Source organism: Saimiri boliviensis, chromosome 11, assembly GCF_048565385.1.
Source record: "Saimiri boliviensis isolate mSaiBol1 chromosome 11, mSaiBol1.pri, whole genome shotgun sequence".
NCBI classification, from domain to species: Eukaryota; Metazoa; Chordata; class Mammalia; order Primates; family Cebidae; genus Saimiri; species Saimiri boliviensis.
The window spans coordinates 116,438,398-116,457,987 of NC_133459.1; the positions used below are offsets into that span (position 1 = coordinate 116,438,398).

The window sequence follows — 19,590 nt, forward strand, 5'->3', positions numbered from 1 at the left end:
TAGTCTTCTGAGTTTCTGGTAGCATTCTTTCATTTTATCTAGGGGATGCTTATACAGGTGTCTTAACTTTGTGATGATGCCTCAAACTGGTGGTGCTTTCTGCATTTTATTGTACATATGTTATACTCCAAATTTTCAGAAAGTATATTTTTTAAAAAGCCCTGATCTCTTTGGGATACTTATTTACCTGTAAAATGTCTGGTTTCAAAGAGGAATGTTAGATCATTTACCATGTCTTTCAATTTTCACAGAACTTTTAATAAATATGTCCACTGAATAACATCTTGCACCTATGCAAATCATTATTAAACTTGAAGAGTTTAATCGTTGCATTAGTTTTGACTGCCATCTAATGGTAAGAATACTGTACTATACAGACATCAAAAGAACCACTCTCCCTGCAGTAAGCAAAAGGACATTGACTTTGCCTACAGTTTGCAGGACTGCTTTACAGTAGAATTTATCATTTGTACTCAGTGTAAATATTAGGACATGATGTAAATATTATGACATTCAATTAGGATTGTTTAATCTGAAATAAAACAGAATTTTTCATTTGTTTAAGAAGTTCATGACCCTATTGTAATTTTAACTTTCTTGACCATACATTATAGTCCTTTCAGATTACAGTCCACTTAGTACAGCAAATATTAGGCAGTAGCACAATATATAGTCCTTTTACTACGAAAGTCCAAAAGGAGAAATAGATTTAATATATGTAATTCAATTCCTTGAATATAAACAGTGCTCCTTACAAAGCATTGGATTAATGTGCTGTTTAAAGTATTCTACTTGGACCCTACTTTTTCAGTGGGATTTTGAAAGTAGGAGTCTATGTGGCATGCTGCTATATTCTGACCTAGAAGTTACATGCATTGTGATGAAATCTACTACCAAAAGAGAAAGTTGGCTGGGCACTGGGCAACATGGTGAGACCCCATCTCTTAAAAAAAATGCAAAAATTAGCTGGGTATGGTGGTGCTCACCTGTAGTCCCAGCTACTCAGAAGGCTGAGGTGGGAGAATCACTGGAGCCTCAGGTGAAGGTTACAATGAACCATGATCGTGCCACTGCACTCTAGCCTGGGCAACAGAGAGAGACCTTGTGTTAAAAAAACAAACATGAGAGAGAGAGAGAAAGTTAAAAAATTATTTGTTGAAAATAAGCACTTCTGAGGCTTAACTGCTAACTAGGCATTTTTAAAGCAAAGAGGAGGCAGAGCCCTATAAAAGGAACTGTCAGACAACTAGCAATTTTTGGTGTGTTTCAGCAACATCTATGGAAAGCCAAAAAGATGAAGAAAAAATAGAAAAGAGGAAGCTTTGTTTATATTTAAGTATCCTGCCCCCACCAAATCCAGTTTATGAAGTAACCAAGATGAATATAGTTTCATCCTCCAGCAAAATACTCCAACCCCTTTTATCAGCTTTAATTCAAATGGAATCGGTTGTTTTTTCTTTGTATTAACAGATTTACTGAGGTACAATTGACATATAATAAAGTGCATATCTATAAAGGGATATATATATATATATATATATATATACTCATGAAACCATTCACAAAAATCAAGAAAATAAACATCCATCACCCTCAACAATGCTCTTGTGACCCTTCGTAATCCAAACCTACCTCTCTCATCCCACTCTGTCCCTAGGCAGCTGCTAATTTGCTTTTGATTACAGATAAGGTTACATTTTCTATAATTTTTTTACAAATAGAATCATACTGTATGTACACCATCATCTGGCTCCTTTTACCTGGTTGATTACTTTGAATTCATCTATGTTGTTGCTGTATAATTTCTTTTTATTCTGAGTGGTATTCTATTGAGTGGATATATCACAATTTGTTTATCCATTCACTTGTGTAAGGCCTATCATTCACTTTTTGTTTTACAAATAAAGCTGTTATGAACATTTGTGTAAAAGATATTGTATGGGCCAGGAGTGGTGGCTCATGCCTGTAATTCCAGTACTACTTTGGGAGGTTAAGGTGGGAGGATTGCTTGAGGCCAGGAGTTTCAGACCAGCCTGGGCAATGTGGCAAACCTTTATCTCCAGAAAAAACAAAAAAACTCCAGAAATTTAGCCAGGCATGGTGGTGCCTGCCTATAGTCCCAGCTACCCAGGAGCCTCTTCCTTCAGCATCTGGAGTACTAGGATTACAGGCACACATCACTGTACCTGGCTTTAAAACGATTATTTTTAACACTGGCAATGTTCTTTGCTCAGAAATCTACTGTATCTGAAATTAATATTGTCATCATAGTATTCTTTTGATTAGTGTTAGCATGGGGTTTTTTTCCATCTTTTAAGTTTTAGGTTATTTATCTGTTTTTCAATTTGTTTTTGTTATTTATTTGTTTTTCAAGTTTTTTTTAATCCAACTTGACAATCTCTTAAACATCAAAATTGGAATGTTTAAGACATTTACACTTAACATAATTAAGGATTTAGTAGGGTTTAAGTCTACCATCTTACTTTTTGTTTTCTATTTGTCCTATTTGTTTTTGTTTTTTTCTTTTTTTGTTAACTTCTCTTGGGTTGCGTATTTTTATTATTCCATTTTATCTCCAGTTGGCCAGCTACAACTCTGTTTTGTATTTTAGTGGTTACTTTAGAATTTCTAATATATATATATATATATATATATATATATATATATATTTTTTTTTTTTTTTTTTTTTTTTTTTTTTTTTTGAGACGGAGTTTAGCTCTTGTTACCCAGGCTGGAGTGCAATGGCGTGATCTCGGCTCACCGCAACCTCCGCCTCCTGGGTTCAGGCAATTCTCCTGCCTCAGCCTCCTGAGTAGCTGGGATTACAGGCACACGCCACCATGCCCAGCTAATTTTTTGTATTTTTAGTAGAGACGGGGTTTCACCATGTTGACCGGGATGGTCTCAATCTCTTGACCTCGTGATCCACCCGCCTCAGCCTCCCAAAGTGCTGGGATTACAGGCTTGAGCCACCGTGCTCGCCCATATTTTTTAAACTTTGTTTTTTAAATGTTTTCCTTTTTGAGACAAGATCTTGCTCTGTCACCCAGTTTGGAGCGCAGTGGTGCAGTCTCGGCTCTGCCACCTTCATTTCTCAGGCTCAAGTGATCCTCCCACTTCAGCCTCTCAAATAGCTAGGACTACATGCATGTATCACCACACTTGACTAATTTTTTTTTTTTTTTTTTTTTTTCAGAAGGAGATCTCACTGTTGCAGGATCCTTGGGGTGTTGCTTTTCTGGCTAGAAACTTCTGTGGCTGGTGGCACCTTTGCCTGAGTTTTGCTTGGGGCTGCTGGGCTCACTCTACCCACTTGGCTTGGCAGGTTCCTCTCAGCTCATGCTACCAGCCTGGATCCCATGGCTGCCAAGGGTGAGTCAGGTGTGGAGTGGTGAGAACTGTGCAAGCATGGGGCCCAGCCACTGTGCACAGTTAGACATGCTAGCTGCTGCAGTGAGGTGGGCATCTCCAAGTACTGACATAGGTGCCAGCTCTCTATAACACTGTGGCTGGACCAGGAACACCACAAGCAGCTTCCAAGGCTGCCACTGGGGAATGCAGTGATGCCCAGAAACTTAGAGACTCTAGAAACCTCAAGGCCCCAAAGAGGGAGTCACAGTCCTGGCTCAGGCAGTTCCTATGTCTGGGTTTCCTGAACAGCCACAGCTCTTCTCTCATTCTCTTCACCAGCGATGTGGCAAGCAAGGGGCATGTTTCAGCTCTGTTTGTGTTACAGCTTTTTTAGCCCACCACTTAACAGGTCCTGAGTTCTTGTCCTGTTACCAGGAAGAATGAAGTATACAGACAAGTGGAGGATAAACAAGATGGGAAGGAGCTTTACTGAGTGTTAGAACAGAGGAGACCTGTAGTGGGTAGCACCTTTCCACAGTTAGGGTATCCCAAGAGTGTTTTGCTCCTAGCAGAGAGGAGGCTCTGGAGAGGGAAGCTTCTCTCTGCAAGTAGGTTGTCTTCTGATCTCTGCAGCTTTCAGCAGAGAGGAGGCCCTGGAGTGGGTTGTTCCTCTCCGCAGCTGCTTATATTTCTGCAGCTGGTTGTTCCAATGTTATCTGTAGCTTTCAGCAGAGAGGATGCCCTGGAGTGGGTAGCTCCTCTCTGCAGCTGGTCATCCCGAAGTCTACTCAGCTCTGGCTGAGTCCAGAGCTTTTATGGGCCTCAGAGGGGAGGAAGTAAGCACCAATTGGTCCATGGGTGGCCATGGGCCCAAAAAAGGCACCAGAAGTCCCCACTCTAGTCTGCAGGACTGGCAGGCTGGTCCTCAGCCTTCAGGCCCTCCCTGGCCCAAAGGTGAGGCCTCACCAAAGACCTACCCTCTTCCACCCAGGAACTTGTCTGCCTCCTGTGGCCACTTATGGTGCCCAGGCTGTAGGTGCCAAGGAGAGCCTGCAGCCCAGCACCAAGTTGCCCTCAGACCCCATTGGCTTCCCTCCTATGCTCATCAATGCCCAAAGTCTGGAGGGGGCCAAGGCAGCAAGGGGCTGGTGTGTCAGCACTGCCTCGAGTGTTGGCACAACTGGCCACTCTGTGACAGCATCTGGGCTTGGCCCTGACTTTGCTGCAAGATCAGAGTGAGCACCAATAGCAGAGAGAAGCCAGGCAGTGGGAGCAGGCATTTCTGAGTCTGCAAGGGCAGTGGGGGCCTTTTCAGGTCCCAAAGAGTGTAGGGATGCCTGAATCCACCGTCATGGTTTGGGCAGCTGCAGCTATTCATGGGTGTGTGTGTGTGGCAGGGGCCGGGGGATCCTGCCTGCTCCATGGAACAGGAGGCCCAGGTCCAGAGCCACAATTTGGGCAGCTGCAGTGGTACCCAGGGAGCTCCCCACCAGCTCAGAAGGGGAGGGGTTCCCACTTGTTTCTGGCTCCTGCTGGCTCCATGGAGTGTGCAGCCCAGCTGTGTCCCTGCTTCAGCTGGCATGATGGCAGCAGCTACTCCAGACAGGCTGCCACTATTATCATGACTATATTGCCCAGGCTGGTAAAACAACTTTTTATGAGATATAATTCATATACTGTACACTTCATCTGCTTAAAATATATAATTTTTTTTTTTTTTTTTTGAGACGGAGTTTCGCCCTGGTTACCCAGGCTGGAGTGCAATGGCGCCATCTCGGCTCACCGCAACTTCCGCCTCCTGGGCTCAGGCAATTCTCCTGCCTCAGCCTCCTGAGTAGCTGGGATTACAGGCACACGCCACCATGCCCAGCTAATTTTTTGCACTTTTAGTAGAGACAGGGTTTCACCATGTTGTCCAGGATGGTCTCGATCTCTTGACCTCGTGATCCACCCGCCTCGGCCTCCCAAAGTGCTGGGATTACAGGCTTGAGCCACCGCGCCCGGCTTAAAATATATAATTTAATGGCTTTAGTATGGTGACAGAATTTGGCAACTATCACCATGATCAATTCTAGAACATTCTCATTATTCCCAAAAAGAGATCCCATACACCTAAGCAATCTTCCCCTCCATTTCTCCATTCTCCTCAGCTATAGGCAACCATTAGATTTGCCTATTTTGGATATTTCATATAAATGAAATTATGTAATAATTTCAAATTTGTGACTGTTTTTGTCAATTAGTATGATGTTTTCAAGGTTCATCCATGTAAAATGTATTTGTACTTTATTCCATTTATTCACAAATAATATTCCATTATATGGATATAAGATTTTTTATTTATCTATTCATTATCATCAGTTGATGGATAATTTGGTTGTTTTCACCTTTAGACCATTATGAATAATGATGCTATCAATATTTATATAAATGTTTCTGTGTAGACATGTGTTTGTATTTCTCTTGGCTACATACCTGGACATGGAATTACTGGGTCATATGATAAGTCTATGTTAACCATTTTAGGAACTTCCAGACTTTTTTTCAAAGTGGCTGCATCATTTTACATTCCCACAGCAGTGGCAGTGCATTAAGGTTCTAAATTCTCCATATCTTCACTAATACCTGTAATTATTTTTCTTTTTGATTATAGCCATCCTAGTGGGTGTGAAGTAGTATCTCATTGTAGTTTTACATCACATTTAATTGATGTGTAGTATAAATCTTTAATTTATTATCAAATGCCTTCAAGAATTATGGTACTTCATGTATGGTATAATAATCTTACCACAATATACATCTATTTCCTTCCCCTGCCTTTGTGCTATTTTCACACATTTTACTCCTTCAGATGTTATAAGCATCACAATGCATTACCATTAATTTTTTTTATATGGGGTCTCACTCTGTTGTCAGGCTGGAGTGCAGTGATGTAATCATGGCTCACTGTAGCCTCAACCTCCTGGGCTCAAGCAATCCTCCCACATCAGCCTCCCAGGTAGCTGGGACCACAGGCACTTACCACTATACTCAGCTAATTTTTAAATTATTTTGTAAAGATGGGGTCTTGTTATGGTGCCCAGGGTACTCATGAACTCCTGAGCTCTAATGATCTTCCCAACTCAGCCTCCCAAAGTGCTGAGATTACAAGTGTGAGCCACTGTGACCAGCTCATTGTTATTAATCCTGCCTCAAATAACTAGTTATCTTTTTAAAAAAATTTGTTGAAATATAATATACTGGGCATGGTGGTGCATGCCTGTAGTCCCAGCACTTTAGGAGGCTGAGGTGAGTGGTTGCATGAGCTCAGAAGATCAAGACCAGCCTGGGCAACATGGTGAAACCCCATCTCTACAAAAAATACAAAAAATTATCTGGGCATAGTGGTGCATGCCTGTAGTCCTAGATACTTAAGAGACTGAGATAGGAGAGTCACCTGAGCCCAGGAAGTTGAGGCTGCAAGGCTGCAGTGAGCCATTATCACACCACTGTACTCCACCATGAGTGATACGGTGATACCTTATCTCAAAAAAAAAAAAAAAAAAAAAAGAGAGAGAGATAATTAACAAGCTATACAATTCACTCATCTAAAGTGTACAATTCAACAATTTTTAGTATATTTACAGACTTGTGCAACTATCATTTTATCATCCCAAAAAGAAACCCCATACTCATTAGCAGTCACTCTCCATTTTCCCCCAATCCTTCAAGCCCTAGGCAATCATTAATCTGTGTCTATGGATTTGCCTATTCTGGCCATTTTAGGTGAATGAATCCGTATCACATGTGGTCTTTTGTGACTGGCCAGCCAATTTTTTTTTTAAGAGATAAAGCTCTTGCTTTGGTGCTCAGGCTGGTCTCAAACACCTGAGCTCAAGTGATCCTCCTGCCTCAGCCTCTGGAGTAGCTGGTACTACTGACATGGCTTCAATGATTTTTTAAAGAAGTGTTGTAAATTAGCAAGAAGTGTATTTTATCTTTGCCCACATTTTCACCATTTCCAGTGCTCTCTTCATTCCTTTGTGTAGTTACAGGTTTTCATCTGGTATCACTTCCCTTCTGCTTAGCAGATTTTTTTTTTTTTTTTTTTTTTTTTGCTTCCTTCCTTCCTTCCTTTCTCCCTCCCTCCGTCCCTTCCTGACAGAGTCTCATTCTGATACCCAGGCTGGAGTGCAGTGGTGCGATCTTAGCTCACTGTAGCCTCTGCCTCCCAGGTTCAAATGATTCTCCTGCCTCAGCCTCCTGAATAGCCAGGACTACAGGCGCCTGCCAACATGCCCGGCTAATATTTTGTATTTTAGTAAAGACAGGGTTTCACCATGTTGGCCTGGCTGGTCTTGAACTCCTGGCCTCAAGTGATCCACCCGCCTCAGCTGGGATTATAGGTGTGACCCACTGCACCTGGCCCTTTTAGCATTTCTTGTAGTGAAATTCTGCTGCCATTAAATTCTTCCTCTCTCTCTCTCAATCTCTCTCTCTATATATAGATATCTATATAGATATATGTTTATAACAATAGATATTTATTCTCACAGTCCTGGAGGCTAAGAAGTTCAAGATCAAGGAGCTGGCAGGTTTGGTGTCTGATGAGACACCGGATCTCTGCTTCCAAAATAGTGCCTTGAATGCTGCATTCTCACATGGCAAAAAGGATGGAGAGCAAGGGAAGAGGCAGTTTTTATATATCTGACAAAGCCTTTATTTTGCCTTTTTTTGAAAGATACTTTTACCGGGTTTAGAACTTTAGTTTGATTTCTTTTTTCAGTGTTTTGCCAACAATGTTCCACCATCTTTTGGTTTGCATTATTTCAACAAAAAATATTCTTAATTTTTAAATCTTTGTTCTTCTCTAGTAATGTGTGTTTTTTTTTCTGGCTGCTTTTAAGATTTTTTTCTTTATCACAATTAGATTATAATGTGCCTTGGTGTAGTTTTCTTCATGTTTCTTATGGGTGGGGTCATTGAGCTTCTTGGTTCTGTGGGTTCACAGTTTTCAGCATTTTCAAACATTTTCATTCATTACTTCATCAATTTTTTTGTTGTCCTAGCCCCCCTTTTCAGGGACTTCAGTTATACACACATTAGGCCACTTGAATTTATCTCAAAGTTCAATTTTTTTTCTTTCTGTGTGTCATTCTGGGCAATTCCTATTGCTATATATTTTCTTGCAGTGTCTAATCTGCTATTAATCCCACCTGTGTACTTTAAAAAAATCTCAGACCCTGTATTTCTCATCTATAGAAGTTTCATTTAAATTTCTGTATATCTTGTTTTTCTTTAACATGCTTATGCTTTCCTTTACCTTCTTGAACACATAAATTATATAACTTAGTTATAATAACTTATACTGCCTACTAATTTGATGATACAAACATTGATAGTAACACATGATAATCTGTGTCATTCTGGTGTCTATTTTTACCAAGTAGTTTTTCTCCTTGTTATGTCATATTTTTTTCTGTTTCCTTATGTGCCTGATAATTTTTCACTGGATCCTCAACAATGGAGTTTTATGCCATTTGATAATGCATTATTTATATTTCTTTTGATATTCTTGAGCTTTGTTCAGTTAAGTTCCTTCTGAAGCCTTCCCTCAAGCTTTGTTCATGAGACAAGAGTAGCATTTAGTTTAGAGCTAATTTTGCCTCATTACTGAAGGAGTACCCTGTGTGTATCCCACCTCATGTCCCATGTATTAGCAAATTTTTTCTCTCTGGCTGGTGGACTCCTATGTGAGCTCCAGGGATTGCTCTCTCTGCTCATCTCTGGTGATTCTTTCAGCAGCCCTAAATGGTTTCTTTCTACATACACTTTGGTGAGTACTCGGTTAAAGACTCAAAAAGGGCTAGGCATAGTGGCTCATGCCTGTGATCTCAGCATTTTGGGAGACCAAGGCAGGAGGATTTCTTGAGGCCAAGAGTCTGAGACCAGCCTGGGCAATATAGGGAGAACACCATTTCTACCAAAGGAAAAAAAAGTTTCAAGGACAACTTGGCAAATATCCAAAACTCTTTCTCTATTTAGTTCTCTCTTTTCCATGAACCTCTCTCCTCACCAGTACTCTGCCAAGTGAAATCTAGCTACCTTGCCCTGTGTGAATTCCCAACTCTGTTTCCTCTATTCACAGAGACCATCACAATCTGTTTTAGTCCCCATCTCTTGTGCTATGGCCTGAAAACTCTCTTTTGTCAGTAACTGAAGCTACTGTAGGGTTCACCTCATTTGTTCCCCTTCATCCTGCCTGTTATCCAATGTCTGAAATCTTTATGTGGTAGACGGCATAATGCATCCCCCAACTACAAAATGTTTATGACCTAATTCCCAGAATCTGTGAATATATTAAGTGGCAAAAGGGACTTTGCCTGTGTAATTAAATTAAGGATCTTGAGATGGAGAGGTTATCATGGATTATTCAAGTAGGCTTAATGTATTGATAAGGGGTCCTTACAGGCAAAAAGGGGAAGCAGGAGAATTAGAGTGTGAGAAGAAGATGTGATTACAGAGCAGAGGTCAGAATAATGCGTCACTGGCTTTGAAGATGGATGAAGGCCATAAATCAATGAATACATAAGCCAATTTCCCAGCCTCTAGAAGCTAGAAAAGACAAGAAAATAAATTCTCCCCTAATTCTTCAAGAAAAAAATCAGCCCTGCTGACACCTTGATTTTAGACCAGTGAGATCCATTTTAGACTCTTCAGAATTGTAATATAATACATTTTTTTGTTTGTTTGTTTGTTTGTTTAATAAGATGGGGTTTCACCATGTTGGCCAGGCTGGTTTTGAACTCCTGACCTCAGGTGATCCACCCACCTCAGCCTCCCAAAGTGCTAGAATCCTAGCTGGCGTGAGCCACCGCACCAGACTCTGTGTTGTTTTAAGGCATTAAATTTGTGGTAAATTGTTACAGTTGCAATAGGAAAGTAATATACCTCCTTTCTATATATTTTGTTCAGTTTTTGATTTGTTTAAAATTTGAGTGTGTTCTGTTGCTCATCAAGGCAACTCAAACATAGACTCTGCAGTTTCTTTTCCTTTCTTTTTGTTTTTTTGAGACAAAATCTTGCTCTGTTGGCCAGGCTGGAGTGCAGCGGTGCAATCTCAGCTTACTGCAACCTCTGCCTCTGGAGTTGAAGTGATTCTCCTGTCTCAGCCTCCTGAGTAGCTGAGACTACAGGTGCATGTCACCATGCCTGGCTAATTTTTAGTGGAGACAGGGTTTTGCCATGGTGGTCAGGCTGGTCTTCAACTCCTGACCTCAAGTGATCTGCCTACCTCGCCCTCCCAAAGTGCTGAGAATTACAGGCATAAGCCACTGAGCCCAACACAGACTCTGCAGTTTCTACACACACTTGCATGTGTAGCATTTGTACTTACCACAATAGGCTCCATTCTTGTGGACATATAGACTCCATTTCTCAGCTTCCTTTACAGTTGGGTTTGGCCACGTGACTTGTGTTCTAGCCAATGAAAGAGGAGCAGAAGTTAACAGTGTCATGGTCTATCAGTGCAATGAAATACTCTTCAACATTACAAAGGAACAAACTACTGACAGATAATATGTCAAGATGAATCTCAAAAACATTGTGCTACGTGGAAGAAACCAGAAACAAGAGACCACATATTGTGTGTGATTCCATTTACATAAAATGTCCAAAATAGGCAAATCCATAGAGACAGAAGATAAAGTAGTGTCATCCAGTGGGATAGAAACAGAGATTAACAGGAAATGGGCACAAGGGATCTTACTGGGAGCATAAAATATGCTAAAACTGACAGGGTAATGGTTACACCACTTGGAAAAGCTACTAATCATCAAATTGTACATCTAAAAAGGAAATACTTCATGATCAGTAAAAAAAAAAAATGCCTCAATAAAGTTGTTTTATTAAAAATAAAGAATAAATATGAAAATACGAATCCAGTCTCTTTCCTCTACATGGCCTGAAGCAAAAGTCCTTGCCAATTCTTCCTTTTTCTCTTAATCTATGCCCACAATTCCAGTCAAGTAGAAACAGAATAAATGTAAAAACTCTCTCTCAGCTGGGCACAGTGGCTCATGCCTGAATCCCAGCCTTTTGGGAGGTCGAGGCAAGTGAACTGCTTGAGGCCAGGAGCTCAAGACCAGCCTGTCCAACATGGTGAAACCCCGTCTCTACCAAAAAAAAAAAAAAATGCATATATATATATTTAGCTAGGTATAGTGGCACGCACCTGTAATCCCAGCTACTTGGGAGGGAGGCAGATGTTGCAGTGAGCTGAAATCAGGCCACTGCACTCCAGCCTGGATGGCAGAGCAAGACGCTGTCTTAGGAAACAAAACAAAACAAAACAACACAAAAACAAAAAAACTCTCCCTCTAAGGCTAGCCAACTTGAAATAAAAACCTGAGGGACCTGTATATAAGAAAAGCTTCTAAGGTAACAAAGAGAAGGTAAATGCATAAAACCAGAATGGAAACTTGAGCATGAAAATGCCAGAAGATTACTTATCTTTATTACATAACTATTAAAATACACATCTAATGGAAAGGGGGAACTGCAATATATAAAGCAAACATGTAACCAAAACATTTCTGTTTCTGAAGCTTTTGAAGCAGATCTTTATATCTGTGGAATAACTTTAAAGACAAAGAAGAAGAAGAATTTTAAAACTGATAATAATTCCTGTGTTGGTGGTTGTTTTCCTGGACCCAGACTTTAGAACTGCCCAAGAAATCTAATCCTTTTATCATTCTGGAGGAAAAAAGGTAGCTTCTCCTATCCTATAGAGAGTAGATCAGAGTCAGTTTGTGAAAGTATTCTCTTAGCTTAGAGTTCCTTAGTGGAAGATTTTAAATTATAGAATTGTGGCTTTAGAATTTTTCTCAGTTTTTGTTCATTATTTCAATAGTTTTGGGGGTACAGGTGGTTTTGGTTACAGGGATAAGTTGATTAGAGGTGATTTCTCAGATTTTAGTGCACCAATTACCTGAGCAGTGTATAATGTACCCAAGAAGTAGTCTTATTTTTTTTAAAAGGATTTTCCTTTTTTCCAAAAATTGCACCAAGATAAAGCAAAGCTTTAGTTGATGCAAGTGTGTTGGTTAGGCATTAGCAGTACTGCCCTCACTATGTGCTCATTGGACAGTAGCGCAACCCCAAGAAAAGGATGGTTCCAAGATATAGTCTTTTACTGCTCACCCCCTTCCCAATCTTTCCCCAAGTCCCCAAAATCTATTCGTGAGTTACTTCACATAGGATAATGCCTTCTGGCTCCATCCAAGTTGCTGCAAAAGACATTATTTTGTTCCTTTTTATGCCTGAATAGTATTCCACCATGTATATATGCCACATTTTCTTTATCCACTTGTTGATTGATAGACAAAGGTTGTTTCCATATCTTTGCAATTGTGAATTATGCTGCTACAAACATGCACGTGTATGTCTCTTTCATATAATGATTTATTTTCCTTTGGGAAGATATCCAGTAGTGGTATTCCTGGATCGAATGGTAGTTCTACTTTTAGTTCTTTAAGGAATCTCCAAACTGTTTCCCATAGCAGTTGTACTAATTTACATTCCCACCAGCAGTGTAAAAGTGTTTCTTTTTAGCACATTGATGCCAACATCCATTTTTTTTTTTTTTGAGATGGAGTTTCACTCGTTATCTGGGCTGGCATGCAATGGCGTGATCTCGGCTCACCGCAACCTCTGCCTCCTGGGTTCAGGCAATCCTCCTGCCTCAGCCTCCTTAGAAGCTGGGATTACAGGCATGCGCCACCATGCCCAGCTAATTTTTTGTATTTTTAGTAGAGACGGGGTTTCACCATGTTGACCAGAATGGTCAAAAGCAAGTTAGTTACTTTCATGATACAATGTGAGTACAGGCATTGGATAGATGTTCCCATTTTAAATGGGAGAAATTGGCTTAAACAAAGGAGCAAAAAGCCACAGCAAGCCCCAAACCCAACGGGGCAGCAATTAAATCATAAGGCTCCAAATAATCTCCTTTGACTCCATGTCTTACATCCAGGGCACACTGCTTCAAGAGGTGGTCTCCCAAGGCATGGGAAGCTCTGCCCATGTGGCTCTGCAGGGTACACCCCCTGCAACTGCTTTCACAGGCTGGTGTTGATCACCTGTGACTTTTCCAGGCACACAGTGCAAGCTGTCAGTGGATCTACCACTTTGGGGTCTGAGAATGGTGGTCCTCTTCTCACAGCTTCACTAGGCAGTGCCCCAGTGGGGAATCTGTGTAGGGGCTCCAACCCCACATTTCCCCTCTGCAATGCTGTAGCAGAGGCTCTCCATGAGGGCTCTGCCCCTGCAGCAGACTTCTGCCTGGACATCCAGGCATTTCCATACATCCTCTGAAATCTAGGCAGAGGCTCCCAAACTTTAACTCTTGTCTTCTATTCACCCGCAGGCCCAGCACCACATGGAAGCTGCCAAGGCTTGGGGCTTGCACCTTCTGAAACAATGACCCAAGTTGTACCTTGGCCTCTTTTAAGCCATGGCTGGAACTGGAGTGACTGGGACACAGGCGTCATGTCCCAAGGCTGCACAGATGGGCCTGGCATGAAACCATTTTTGCCTCCTAGGGCTCTAGGTCTGTAATGGGAGGGGTGCCTTGAAGATCACTGAAATGCCCTGGAGACATTTTCCCCATTGTCTTGGTGATTAACATTCAGCTTCTCTTTACTTATGCAAATTTCTGCATGACATGGCTGAGTTTCTCCCCAGAAAATGTTTTTTTCTTTTATACTACACAGGCAGGCCTCAAATTTTCAAAACTTTTACAATCTGCTTCCCTTTTAAACATAAGTTTAAATTTCACACCATGTCTTTGTGAACACATATGGACTGCATGCTTTCAGAAAAAGCCAGGTCACCTCTTGAATGCTTTGCTGCTTAGCAATTCCTTCTACCAGATACCCTAAATTATCTCTCTCAACTTCAAAGTTCCACAGGTCTCTAGGAGAGGGGTAAAATGTTGCTAGTATCTTTGCTAATGCATAGCAAGAGCGATTCTTTCTCCAGTTTCCAGTAAGTTTCTCATCTTTGTCTGAGAACTCCTTAGCCTGGACTTCATTGTCCATATCACTATCAGCATTTTGATCAAATCCATTCAACAAGTCTTTAGGAGGTTCCAAACTTTCCCATATCTTCCTGTCTTCTTCTGAGCCCTCCAAACTGTTTCAACCTCTGGCTGTTTCCCAGTTCCAAAGTTGCTTCCACATTTTCAGATATCTTTATAGCAATGCCCCACTCATGGTAGCAATTTTCTATATTAGTCCATTTTGACACTGCTATAAAGAACTACCTGAGACTGGGAAATTTATGAAGAAATGAGGTTTAATTGACTCACAGTTCTGCATGGCTGGGGAGGCCTCAGGAAACTTACAATCATGGCAGAGGACAAAGGAGAAGCAAATACTTTCTTCACAAGGCAGCAAAAGAGAGAGAGAGTGTGAAGAAAGCCACACTTTCAAACCATCAGTTCTCATGAGAACTCACTCAATATCACCAGAACAGTGATGGGGAAGTCTGCCCTCATGATTCAATCACCTCCCAGCGGGCCCCTCCCTTGACACATGGGGATTGCAATTCAAGATGAGATTTGGGTGGGGACACAGAGCCAAACCATATCAGTTGGATAATGTGATGCTTCCAGATTTGTTCTGTTTGCTTAGTATATTGTGTCATGGGCTCATTTTTTTTGCTACCTGAATTTTAGGATTGCTTTTTCTTGTCCTGTGAAGGACTTTGTTAATAGAAAATGTGTGGCTATAACCTATTTTGACATTGCTTCTGCAATCTTTCTCTTCTCCTCTTCTCTTTTTTTCTCTAATTCACTATCTTGTCCTCCTAGGAGTTGAATCACATGCATGTTAGACCTGTACCTGTGTTCTGTATGTAGGATACACTATATCACATCTCCTTCACATTACTAATTTCAGCGCAGCCATGGTGGACAGCTCCATGTAGCTTTTACAGAGTGCTACGTCAAACACATGCCCATCTACGCTCTGATTTCTCCAAAGCTTCAAAAGGCCACTCAGCCATGAGCAAGTGGAACCTAGGAATGTGGGAGAGTTAACCCTCAACTGAATGGAGAGCAGTCATTAGTGAAAGAATGCCCCAGTCTTTCCATCTTCTAGTAGGATGATTCTATTCTAAGACATGTTTTACACAGTTCTTCAGAGGGTCTCCAGTAATGTTGGGAACTCTTCATCTGTTCCTGCTGCTATAAAAAAATACCACAGACTGGCTGGGTGCAGTGGCTCACTCCTGTAATCACAGCACTTTGGGAGGCCAAGGCAAGAGGAGCACTTGAGGTCAGAAGTTCAAGACCAGCCTGGCCAACATGAAACCCCAACTCCACTAAAAATACAAAAATTAGCCAAGTGTGGTAATGGACAACTGTAACTCCAGCTATTCAGGAGGCTTAGGAAGGAGAATCACTTCTATCTGGGAGGCAGAGGTTGCAAAGAGCCAAGATTATGCCACTGCACTCCAGCCTGGGCAACAGAGCAAGACTTCATCTCAAAAAAGAAGAAAAAACACAGACTGAATAATTGATAAATAATATAAATCTATATCTTACAGTTGTGGAGGCTGGAAAGTCCAAGATCGAGGTGTCTGATAAGATCTTGTTTTCTGTTTCCTAATACTTCCTTGCTGCATTCTTATGTGGCAGAAGGGGCAAAAAGGGAGTGAACTCACCCCCTCAAGCCCTTATAAGGGTATTAATACGGTCCATGAGGGTGGAGCCTTCATGGCCTAATCATTTCTTAAAGGTCCCTCTCTTAATACTTTTGTATTGGCAATCAAGTTTTATCATGAATTTTGGAGGGACATTTAAACTACAGCAAGGTCCCAAGTGACCATCATAGTAACCAACTTCTAAATATACCCTTTACTAACTTTTCTTTCTTCCCCTTTCAGACAGTTTCAGTAGAGTCAGGTCACCTTAATAAAAGGAGAGACTGACCCGATTTGAACCAAGGAGTCAGTTTTTATAATGGCTTGTATATTTACAACCCTAAGGTGTAGACTCTGAGGAATCCCAACTGGAAAACTGGAGTATATATTAGGATCTCTCCTTTTTGATAGGCCCTGAAGTGCAGTTTTTCTTCACATAGTTCTATACGACTGCAAGCAGCTCTGTATACTTTCTCAATCTCTTAGTCAATAATAATTGGTACTAGGAAAGAAAGATTAAAGTAAAAAACTAAAAATATGTAAATAAATAAAAATAAAAGAAAAAAAGAATTACCAAACATCTTACCTCTCTCTGTGCATTCTTTCCTCCTAGGATCTTGACTTCTAATGTCTTTGTTCCCTGGGTAGCTCTTCAATACTTTCAGTCATTTCTTTCTTTCTTTCTTTTTTTTTTTTTTGAGACGGAGTTTCACTCATTACCCAGGCTGAAGTGCAATGGCGCGATCTTGGCTCACTGCAACCTCCGCCTCCTGGGTTCAGGCAATTCTCCTGCCTCAGCCTCCTGAGTAGCTGGGATTATAGGCACGTGCCACCATGCCCAGCTAATTTTTTGTATTTTTAGCAGAGATGGGGTTTCACCATGTTGACCAGGTTGGTCTCGATCTCTCGACCTTGTGATCCACCCACCTCGGCCTCCCAAAGTGCTGGGATTACAGGCTTGAGCCACCACGCCCAGCAGGCCAGTCATTTATTTCTAAAAACATTTTGCAGTGTTTTTAGTTGTTCTCAGCAGGAGAGTTAGTCTGTAACAAGCTAAACTGCTATTAATAGAAATGGCCATTAACTCTCATCTTAACAATCCTATGAGGGAGATAATACTATCTCTTCTATTGCTGAGTAAACTGAGGCACAAAGAGGCCATGTATCTTCTTAAAGGTGCTAAAGAAGAAAATTTCAAACCTGGGCAGCTGGACTCCAGAAACCATATTCTTAACTTCTAATAGTCTGTCTAAACATGCTGAGTTAGTAGCAGGACCAGTACTGAATTCCTACCCAAATCCAATACTCATTCAGTGTGATTTGCTCCCTAACTAATATCTCCCTCTCTTTATCGTACACTTCTTTTCACCGCATCCTGTGCCAGCCTCACAGTGAGTTTCATCGTGCTATCTTTCTTTAATTCTTTCTAGTTTGCTTCTTCTCCATCTCTAAGCTTATTTCCCTCTTTTGTAAAGTGCTTTGGACAGTGCCTAGTGTAAGAGGTGCTTAGTAAGGGTGAGTGATTGTTTACCTTTTCAGTGCCTCAATTTCCTCAGCTATTAATAGATGATAATGATACACTGAGAAAAAGCCAGCTCTAAAGTAAAAACAAAATCACTGGGAAAGCTATTTTCTCTCTCTCTCTCTCTCTCTCTGTGTGTGTGTGTGTGTGTGTGTGTTTCTTTCTTTCTTTTTTTTTTTTTTTTGTACTTCATGCCAAAGGGAGACCTATTTTCAATGGTACTTAGAACTTTCTAAAAAAGACTCTGAAAAGTCATTTCTTTGCAAGAGAAAAACAAAAACTTGTCTACAATAATTTCGGAATTGAAAAAGACTGCCAAAATTTCTCCTCATCCTTCAGTTCCTCTTTTTGTTTTGTCAAAACCTCCTTGTCCTGATTTAGCTCTCCTTCCTCCTCCTCCTCCTTTTCCTCCTCCTTCTCCTTCTTCTGCTGTTTTGGCTCCATTTTGGGAACACCCTGTGTTCAGTAGAGGAGAATCTGCATAAGTTTATCAACCATAGTCAAAAGTTGAACTTAAAGGCATAATTAAAGGATTTAATGATTCTCTTCAGGACCCTATTAAACTCCCCAGAAAATTAAAATCAAACATTTGAATTTATGATCCTGATTTTCTGATTCATATCAATTGGCTCAAATATTAGTGTCAGAAAGTAAAACCAAATATTAGATAGCAAATGTAGATTGGAGAAATCCTTTAGACACTAAAGGATTTAGACTTCCACAAATTTTTGGAAGCAGATTGTGAATTGGCCTACAATACTGCCAAAGCTTTGCTATATACTATTCCCTAGTTCTTTAAAGAATAGTTGGGTGGAACAAAATACACTAATACCAACGGAATCTTGGTGAACCTATAATATCACACTATGAGACAGTTGAAAAAGTGTTTAAACAATATTCAAGCCTAAGATGCTAACCATCAAAATGATACTCCTTAACTCAAACTTTATAAACAAATAATATGAGAGTTGATAATTATATTAAAGAGACAATATCCCAGTTGGACTACCTGTCAAACTCATCATCTAATTAATGTGAGTCAAATGTTTCATACTCTAACCAGGGAAGAAAAGAAAGAAAAGTTAAACAGAGAAGGAAAGCAAAGGAGGACATGAGTTTACAACTAAAACAATAGTTCAACCAATTCCTAACCTCTAGATAGCCTATCCTTGTTTAATAAACTGTTCAAGCATAATTGATAAGAATTAATAAATATGCCATCTGAAGGAAAAAAGAAATAAAAATTAAATTAAATTTAAAAGAATGAATAAGTAATATAAATATAAATGCAATAACAGTTTATAAATGAACTTCTCATAGTTCTAAAATCTTTTTCAAAAACTTAAAGTCATATCATGTAAATTAAGTATTAGATAATCATACAATGTGTGAGTCATTTATATAGAAAGGCTAAATACACTTCAATCTGTTAATAAACAAAAAAATGAATATCTTTCTAAAAATTATGAAATGGGCTTCATCTATAAATACTGGTATATAAGTTTAAAATTACTCACTTCCTAGGTTTTTCACTAGATATTAGGGTTGCTAAGAGTTAAAATTGTAGTTAGTATGTATATAATTAAAACCACAAGATATAAGAAAAACAATTCTATATACAGAGTACATAAAGAAAGTAAGATGTGGGCCAGATAGTGGCTCACATCTGTAATCTTAGTACTTTGGGAGGCTGGGACAGAAGAATTGGTTGAGTTCAGGAGTTTGAGACAACATGGGCAACATAGCATTTTTATAATTTGTATAATTTGTATTTATTAGTCAGGTGCAGTGATGCACATCTATATTCTCAGCTCCTCAGGAGGCTGATGCAGGAGGATTGCTTGAGCCCATGAGGTCGAGGCTACAATAAGCCATTGAGGAAGGAGACCCTTAATCCTCTTCAGCCTTCTACACTGCATCTCAAAAGAAGAAGTTCGAAGTCAGCCAGAGGAGGGACTGGTTGGCGCTGCCAGCCAGGTTAAGGATAAGACTCCTACTGCTAACCACAATCCCATCTGTAGATCGAGAATATG

At 40.3% G+C, this 19,590-nt stretch overlaps 1 protein-coding gene and 1 non-coding gene across 2 annotated transcripts in view; both read right to left on the minus strand.

The window, feature by feature from the left end:
• FNBP1L (formin binding protein 1 like) overlaps positions 1-19,590 on the minus strand; it is a 129,240-nt gene that overhangs the window by 103,242 nt on the left and 6,408 nt on the right. The window contains exon 2 of the mRNA XM_074381408.1: positions 10,727-18,013. Coding sequence (XP_074237509.1) covers positions 10,727-10,753 — 27 coding nt within the window. The 5' untranslated portion in view covers positions 10,754-18,013. The remainder of the gene's footprint in view (positions 1-10,726; positions 18,014-19,590) is intronic.
• Positions 12,379-12,504, minus strand: LOC120360579 (U4atac minor spliceosomal RNA). Its single transcript, XR_005577042.1, has one exon. It is a non-coding gene; the product is annotated as a U4atac minor spliceosomal RNA (small nuclear RNA).